Genomic DNA, 8,847 nt, shown 5'->3' on the forward strand with positions numbered 1-8,847 from the left:
GTTGGCCCAGAAAGAACTCACAGGGTAGGAGGCCTTGCCTTACTTCAGGGACTCAGTTCTGGCTGCCCCAAGACCTCATCTGCCATGTCTTTTTCAACCTGGGATTCATTCATTCATCCCTTCATTCAACAAATACCTATTGACACCTGCTCTGTGATCACCAGGCCCTGCACTGGGTGCTTAGCTCATGGAGGGGAGCACTACAGACCCAGCCCCAGGCTCCTGCCCCAGCCCCAGGTTTGCCCACCCAACGCCAACCCCATCAACAACCCTGACGGCCCATTTCAGCAGCTACACACCCCTCAGGACATTGACCCTGTTCTGCCTTAGAGATAAATAAATCCTGAGCCATCAAAACTGACCAGGGTACTTACTGGGGCCACCATGGTTTCGGGTGGCCAGTCCTGGGTGGGGAGATCTATTGCATTGCGGTGGTAGGGCTTATTAAAAAGAGACACAAAAGTGGAAGCATTTTCTCTGCTTGACGTTATCATGTCCTGGCTTGAGGTCTGGGTCACGGCTGCCATCCTGGAGCCAGGTGCAGCCATCCGGAAGGCAAAGCCAACACTTGAGGGTGGTCAGCCAGGGGCAGGCGAGAAACTAGGGGCTGATAGCATCCTCAAGCCACAGAAGAGCCACCTTCCCCTGGACTTACTGTCATGCAAGGTCATAAATACCCTCATCGTTGAAGCCCATTGAGTCACAGTTTTCAGCAGGAAGCTTCCTGATTGGTACAAATGGCGTGGAGTGCAAGGGAACAGAGTGGGAAGGGTCAGAGGTGGGATCTTGGATCTTTCTTTTGCTGGTCTGGTTGTGGACCCTCAGGAGGTTCCTGATCCCATTCTGAGCATCAGTTTGTTCAATTTTAAAATGGGAATAAATGTTCATACCTGCCAACATTGTTATTGTGAAAGTCACAGAGCCTGGAGCATGGGAGTTCTGATGGCTAAGAAGAGTTGCCAGCTCTTGACCTTGAATAAATTGGACATCGTGCTTCAGAATCTAATTGACACAGCTTGCACGGTCATGTAGAAGGGAGAGAGAGGAATTGGGTGCAAAGAGGGAAACATTAATGAACTATTTTCTTTTCATTTATCTTGGGGGTGACTTCAGATTTGGTTACTACATAACAATGACAACAATCACAATAATAATACAGTTAACATTTAAAGAGGGATTGATATGTGCCAGGCACTGTGCTAAGAGCTTAGGCGTTAATCTTGTTTAATCCACTAACCTCATTTTATTTTCTTCTTAATTTCATTTATACTTCACACACAAGGAAACTGAGATCCCTGCTGGAAGGTAACATGCCTAGTCGGTAGTATAACTAGAATTTGAACTCAGCATCCATAATTTTTCATTCCTATTATGCTACTTCGCACAAGGCACTGAACTTCACAAGAAGGAAAATTGCTGGGTCAGCTGCTTCACATATGTGTGTTACAGGCTGGAGGTCACGGGTGGCTTCAGACACCCCAGCCCTGTTGCTGGACATACAGCTAATTACATATGAATGACAGATTGTGCATCTTTATATGAAAAGGCAATCCATTCATCCATCATCTGTATATCCATCACCCATCCATCCATCCATCCAAAGTCAGTTTCTCTAGAAGCCAAGCCTGAGACAAGGATACGGTGCAAGTGAAGGATTTATTGAGGGAGTGCTCTCAGGAGAAACTTGTAAGAGAAGAGGAAGACAGGATAGGCCAGGGGACAAAGCAAGTAAAGAGGTGGTTCCAGATGTCTACCCTTAGCCTGACCCCAGGAAGAGCTCTTGGACATGCAAAGTACTACCTAGATGGCCCTGCACAGACAGGGGGTGGGCAGTTATATTCTCTGTGGTATTATTTTCCATGCTTATTGGTTTGAAGTGGCGGGCTGGGGGTGGGAGAATAGGCAAGGTAGCTCCCAACAGACAAGGCCGATCCTTAAGAAGGTGAGCAAATGCGAGCACTTCACAACCAACATCTGCCTTAGCTCAGGAACTGGGCCATGAGGAGATCTGAGTAGGACACCAACAACATCTGCCACAACCTCCACCTATCCATTATGGGCTCATTCAATCAACAAGCATTAATTGAGCACCTATTACGTGGAGGAGGAGAGGAAACAAAGGTGTGACAGATATGGCCTCCATCCTCTGGGAGCTCCAGTCTAGTTGGGAGAGATCAGAGATCTCTCCATATGTCCAGAGAAGTCCAGATGTTGATCTACCACTCAAGGTAAAATTTGGTAAATTGCAGACCCAGAAAGTGCTATGGAAGCTCAGAGGAGGCAGTGAGGCCTTGGAGCCAGGCAGGAGTCAGCTGGGGAGACTTCCTTGGAGCCTCCTAGGAGCCTGGGGAGGGCTTAGCTTCCTGAAGACGGCAAGGGGAACATTCCTGCAGGAAGCCCACCTGGGCGAAGGCCTGAGCGCAGGAAAGGAGAGAGCCTGGAGGACCTGTGGCATGTATTTGTGGGCCTGGAGTAAGAGGAGCAGGGGCTTCCTCCAGCCTTTCACTCCAGAGGCTTTTATGGAGCCCCTTCTTGACACTGCTTTGGGCACCAGGGACGCAGATGAGCCTGAGACAGGCATGGGCCCCACCAACCAGGACCTCCAAGCCTAGCAGGGAGAGGGATACAGCACCAGAGAGTGTGGGCCCCGAACTCCTGCCAGAGGCCTTATCCTGGGGTGAGGGAAGGCCTTAGGGTTTTAAGAAGTAGAGTCCTGGGGACGGGAAGATCAGGTTGTCCTTCAAAGCGGCCACTCTGGCTGCAGCTTGGACAGTGTATTGAAGGAGTGAGATGGAACTGGGAGGCCTGGTGAGGGAGTGGCATTGGCAGGGAGAACCTGCCACTCCTCAGCCCCCCCGGCCCCGCCCCCAACACCTGCTGCTTCTGCTCAAACACCATCCTCCAGGGCTCCCTGGCTTTGGCTTTTCCTAAGATCACAATCCACCCTTAAAGAGACAGCTGCTGCCCGGGTTGGGAAGATTTAGAAGGTCCAAGAGGCAAGGTGGGTGGTGGGAAAGAAGCTGAGGTCCTCCCTCTTCCGGGGAGTGTGTTAAAGGAGCCAGGCTGGTTCAGGGGGTTAGTGACCCCTGGGGCAGGGATGTCAACGGTCCTGTGCGACTTCCAAGGACCAGGGTAGGGGACGTGCTGGGCAGGCTTCTTCTAGCACATAAGTTTTCTGCCCCAGCAACGGGGCTTGAACCGGACGAAACGCTGGTCCTTGTTGTAGGTGTCCAAGTTGCGCTTCAGGCAGAAGACCAACTCCTTGTCGCAATCACATAGCTGCTGCTCACACCAGCTCCCTTTGTCAGCTGTGGGTTGGAGGAGGAGAGAGCTCAGGATCTTTCCCCACCTGAGACAGTCTGGGGGCCCTGCAGGGAACCTCTGAAGGCAGTGCCACCATCCTTGTTCAGTTTTGGGATGTCCTCCCCAGCTACTTTGACTCTAGCTGCGTGACCATGGGCGTGTACCGTGACCTCCCCTTGTGGCATTGTGCCTTTACTTATTTATTCATCCACTAAATAAACAATTGAGCACCTATCCAGTGGCAGGCCCTGAGGGGACAGGACTGAACGCAGCGGACCTGTGAGGCTCACACCCCCATGGGGGGGGGGGCGCAGACCTTTGAGAACCACAGAAATGAATGTCACAAACTGTGCTCCACAGGCGTGAGGAGCGGTGCCGGGGCTACGGGACAGTAAAACTGTGGGACAAGAGCCCTTTGACCTGAGCTTGGAAGGGTCTGCTCTCCCTACGGAAAGCCAGGGTAGAGGAAGAGGAGCGTTCCAGGCAGATGGAACAGCATGTGCAAAGACTCTGAGGCAGAATGAACCACTGTACTTCAGTTTCATTATCTGTAAGCCGAGGATGATGAGCAAGTGCTGACTCAGGGGGCCGCTGTGAGAATTAAAGTGAGGCGACAAAGCACTCAGGACACAGTAACTGCTTGAGCGTGGACTCCGGGGCCCGGGTAGCTGGGACCCAACCCAGCCTCTGTTTTTTGTAGCTGTGTGACCCCGGGCAAACACTTCTTCACTCTGTCTCCTTGTCTATGCCATGTCTATGCCATGGACCAGGGTGGGGCTGCCTCCTGGCGGGGCTGTTATGAGGAGCAATAATGATGAAAGTAGTGACAGCAATATCAACAGCCCGAGTCATCTCTCGAGCATGCGCTCTGCAGCAGGCCCCTGTGAAGCTCATTCTGTCTGCTCTCATTTGAGCTCTTGAGTTAACTATATGGGGTAGATTACTGTTATCACCCTCAGTTTACAGATGAGGATACTGAGGTTCAGAGAGGCTGAGCAATGTGTTTAAGGTTACACAGCTGGTCAGTGGTGGGTCTGGGATCTAAGCTGAGGTCGGCTAGCCTTCCAGATCCTAAAGGGGTCAAAGCCCCCATGGGACCTCTCCACATTCCCACCTCCACTGAACCCCTTTATACTCCCATATACTCCCTTCATGGCCTAGCTCTTGCCACTGGATATGTAAGAAACACAGAGAGGTTGAGTGACTTGTGCATCACTGCACAGCATATAAAGGCAGTGAGTGTCAAGACTCCTTCAGTCTCCAGCCCCGAGGCCCAGGCACTCACAGCAGTGGACGTCCCCCTGGCTAATGTTGTAGCTGTAATGGTCTATGTTGAAATGGCAATGGTGCAACTTCAGGTGAGCATAGCAGCAGTCATGGGTATGGCAGCACCTGGAGGGAGAGGACAGGAGGTGGGACGGGGGCACAGGCACACGGGTCCTTAGCCGACTCAGGTCTTCAGCGACCCCTGCCCCCGAGGAGAACCTGGGCTCCCTTGGAAGAGTCAGGGCCCCCAGGGTTCCGGCCTTCCTCATGGCCACACTAACTAACCTTCCCTGGGGGCTTTCTAGGTTCTAGGTCTTTTCTATGGACGCCCTCTTAATCTTCACCCCCACCCTACGACAGGGGCACTAGCGTTACCTCCATCTCACTGATGGAGATTCAAGGAGGTCAAGCCATTCGCCCAAGGGCACACGGCCTGTAGTGGTGGGTCAGGGAAGCGACCTGGGCCTGGCGCCGGCTCACATCTCTCCTTTGGTGGATTCCCAGGATGGTGGTAAAGACCAAAGGAGATCGTGGCAAAAAGAGGTGGGACTCTGTAAAAACACTGTGCGATGGCAGCGGGCCGTGTGTGAGGGTACCCTAAATAGATTAGGGGTTGGGAGCGCAAAGTGGGGGTCTTCAGAGACATTGGGGAACCCTTTTGAAGGCAAGCTCCTAGAGGGCAGGGACTGTATCAGGGCTCAGCAGAGTTCCCAGCACATAGTACAGAACGAATCCACAGAATGAATAAAGGGATGGAAGAAGGTAAAGGGGGGATAAACAGTGGTGGAGGGAGACGTGACATAGGCTGGTAAACACACTATACAATACACATGATGTGATGGTGTGTTGTAGAATTGTATACCTGGGACCTGCATGCTTTTATTAACCAATGTCACCCAATAAATTCCATAAAAAAATAAATGGATGGAGAGGAAAGGGGAGAGTCCTGGGGCGCAGGCAGGATAGGCTCGCCCCCGCGGGTTACCTATCCGTGGCATCGACGGGTGTGCCTCTGCCGCCAGTCCCACAGTAACAGCCGTAGGGCCAATAGGAGAGGATGGGTAGCTTCCCGGTCACTTGTTGGATCATCTTTCTCAGGTTCAGAATCCCGCCCTGGGCTGGAGTCACACCTGCCAAGGAGCCCACGAACAAGAGGAGGACATGAATCCCAGGGCAGGTCACTGGACCCCAGGCCTGGCGCCGTTGCTTTATCCGGACCAGACAAATAACCTTGGATAACAGAACGACAACAACCGCTACAGCTATTAAAAATGCAATGGCAGTGAGTGAATGCTTGCTTGGGGTCTTTTTATGTAGCAATTTATGCCTCCATCCACCCCATGAGATAGGGACTATTTTTTGCAAATAAACTTGTTCTTTTGGTGTATCCTAGAGGTAGAAAAAAGTTGCCGAGGTTGTACAGAAAGCTCTCCTAGACCCCTCTGCCCCTTTCCTCTGATGTTATTATCATCTTACATAATTGTGGTGTATTTATGAAAGCTAAGAAACCAACATTAGTATAATAATGTACTAATTTTAATTCCCGCTTTGGAGAGGGGGCAGACGCAGGCTCCGTCACACGCTCCGGGTCACAGTAGCTGGTGAGGGGAGGAGTCTGGAGGGAGACCCAAGGAGGATCGGTTTTATCCCCTGTCCTGGGCACTGAGGTCCCACTCAACAACAGGATACCTCACCCTGCTTCCCGAACTCCCCACCCCCACCTCCAACACCACATTTAGTAGGGAAATTCGCATAGTAAAAACATGTCTGTCTCTTCCGGGAGACAGCGTGATTTAGAAATCAATGATTTTCATGGATAGCTTTCATTTCAGTCATAATAGCCTCTGGATAGAATTGATCACAAGGGAAATTTATTTTATTGGGAGAGAGAAATGCGCTAGGATGAGTTAGGAGAAATGAAATATATGAAGTCAATGAATTTGAGGGAGGATTTGCGAGAAAGAGACAAAATAAGAAGGGGACTGAAATGTACATGTGCGCCACCTCGGCAGAGGATTCAAGGACACGGATGGAGCTGAGAATCTCAGGGAAACTTGGGGTGACCCTAGTTATAGAGCCCCTGACCCCCAGGTAGATGATGTTATAATGAAGGCTCCTCATGCAAACAAATTAAATAGCCTGTGAGCCCCGTACTGGGGGAGGTTGGGGCGCAAAGGGGAGGTTGGGGGGGACCCGTGCAATGGGCCAAGGGTGAGATCACAAGCAGGTGGCCTTGGGCTGCAGCTGAAAGTGACTGGCGGGGTCAGGTAGTTGCCGGCCTGTTGTGTCCCCAGTGTGTCCCCTCAATGTGGCTCCAGGTCTATGGATGTTAAAGAGAAACCTTGTGGGCTTTGACCATACTGATGAATGATCTCAGGCCATCTGGAACCCCAGATTCAGCGCTAAAGGAACCCAAAGACAGTGCGTAGCAAAGAGAGTGACCGTCCGTCCACCACGTGGGCCAACTAGGGACCTGAATTCAGAATCTTGCCTTTTTTGGGATGCCTCCATTCCTCCTTCTGCCCTACATCCAGCCTTTCCCCTTTCAGCTTAGAATAACACACACAAACCAACTCACACCCGAACCTTGCAGCCCTCCCTTGACAGGCAAGCCATAAGTTCAGCTTTGATTCAGGATGCCTTTGGGTGGTCTTATCCCTTCCAATTTTACAGGGAGGTGAAGTCAGCCCGGAGAAGCTGAGGAGTTCAGCCTGTGGTTATGCGGGCTTTGCTGAACCGGCTTAGCTTCTCAGCAAGTCCTGTCTTAATAGCTTTCTCCGTCCTTACCGGCCACCAAGGGAGATGAAGCCTCTTTGTCAAGAGTTCTCCATAGTGGTGGGAGGCAACGCTGCTACTGTTTCGTGCATGTGCTGTGTGTTGAGCTATTGCTTCCTTAATTGTACTGAAAATTTTATTATCTATTTTCTCATTAAAGTCCCTCTAACAACCCCATGAAAATGTGCTATCATATCCATTTTATGGATGAGGGTAGAGAGGCTTGGCCAAGGTCATCCTGCCCGGAGATGGAGAGGCCATCGTCTGAATCAGGTTTGTCTGTGTATTTTATCTCTATGCTGTGTTGCCTCTTTACATCTGAGAGATGAATTTCCATAGCTTGATTGCAATTTTCCTAATGGTTTTCACTGGAACCCTGGAGATGTGCTTCTCTGGAGAATTTGGGGGTCCTGAGATAACATACAATCACATGTAAAAATGCATCCTTTTGAAAATCACGTATTTTTAGATGGTCAGGAAAGGAAAATGCCAATTTGCTAGCACCCACATTTTACATTTGCTCTGCTAAAGATAGAATAGAAATTGCTGCATCACCCACGAACAGTCCGCAGAACCCTCTTGCCAGGTTCAAGGGAGACAATGAGCATGAATGGGTTCTCAAAATACACAGCTGCATCTATGGAAATCTAATAGAGGCATCTATTATTTGGCCAAAGAGACAGGTGGGAGATCCATTTCTATAATTTTTGTCCATAGGGTCAGCTCGGCAGGCCCCTGGATTCTGAACCTTTAGTTTCTGACCTTCCCAGCAGCCCAGAGGCTTGTCACCCAGCTTGGCCACCCAGACCTCTCTGGCCAAAGCCAATGTTCTGGTGGCTCTTTGCAAGGGGCAGAGAGTTGGGGATTGAGGGGCCAGGACAATGGGGATCACAGCCAGCCTGTGAAAAAGATACAATGCCTACCCTCCTCCCTCCTCCCCTTCCCAGCTGTGGTTCTCGTCCCCACTCACCAGTGAGCACCAGCAGCGCACACAGCAGGGGAAGTTCCATGTCCCGGCCCAGAGTGAGGGAGCAGCTGCTGGAGCCCCCTTCACGCAGGCAGCCCTTTATACAAGATGCGCCCTCCCCGCACTGGAGCCTGACCCTGCCTCTCCCAGCTTTAGCTCTTGAGGAAGCCACTTCTGTGCTCCTTTTTCTTCCTCTTTTCTGGCACTGGGGAATTTTGTTTTCTTTAAAACTTTTTGATTGCAAAAGAAACACATGTACAGTGTAGAAAATTTGGAAAACATAAACAATAAGGAGAAATTAAGCACACACCATTACCGGTTTGGTGTATCTCCTTCTGGTTCTATTATTCTCTGTATATCTCCACACTTTCCCCTGGCCAAATCAGGAAAATGTTATACCTGGTACGTTGTAGTACTTTGTAGCCTCTCTTTTCACTTAGCAATGTAACTTGAACATATTTCTTCATCGTCAAATATTCTTCTGCAGTAACATTTTGGAAGGTAGCCGTATTCCAGTATACGGCTATGCCACTCAT

General features: G+C 50.6%; 1 protein-coding gene across 1 annotated transcript; it reads right to left on the reverse strand.

The window, feature by feature from the left end:
* Positions 1-1,643: 1,643 nt before the first annotated feature.
* PLA2G2D (phospholipase A2 group IID) lies at positions 1,644-8,440 on the reverse strand. The gene is made up of 4 exons (XM_054571436.1): positions 8,315-8,440; positions 5,555-5,699; positions 4,589-4,695; positions 1,644-3,308 (listed from the first exon to the last, which is right to left on the reverse strand). Exons 1-4 carry the CDS (start codon positions 8,352-8,354, stop codon positions 3,160-3,162), a joined length of 441 nt encoding a protein of 146 aa, XP_054427411.1. The 5' UTR covers positions 8,355-8,440; the 3' UTR covers positions 1,644-3,159.
* Between the last annotated feature and the right edge of the window lie 407 nt (positions 8,441-8,847).

Source organism: Pteronotus mesoamericanus, unplaced genomic scaffold (assembly GCF_021234165.1).
Source record: "Pteronotus mesoamericanus isolate MK-2021 breed Mesoamerican mustached bat unplaced genomic scaffold, CSHL_Meso_final contig_221, whole genome shotgun sequence".
Lineage (NCBI taxonomy): Eukaryota > Metazoa > Chordata > Mammalia > Chiroptera > Mormoopidae > Pteronotus > Pteronotus mesoamericanus.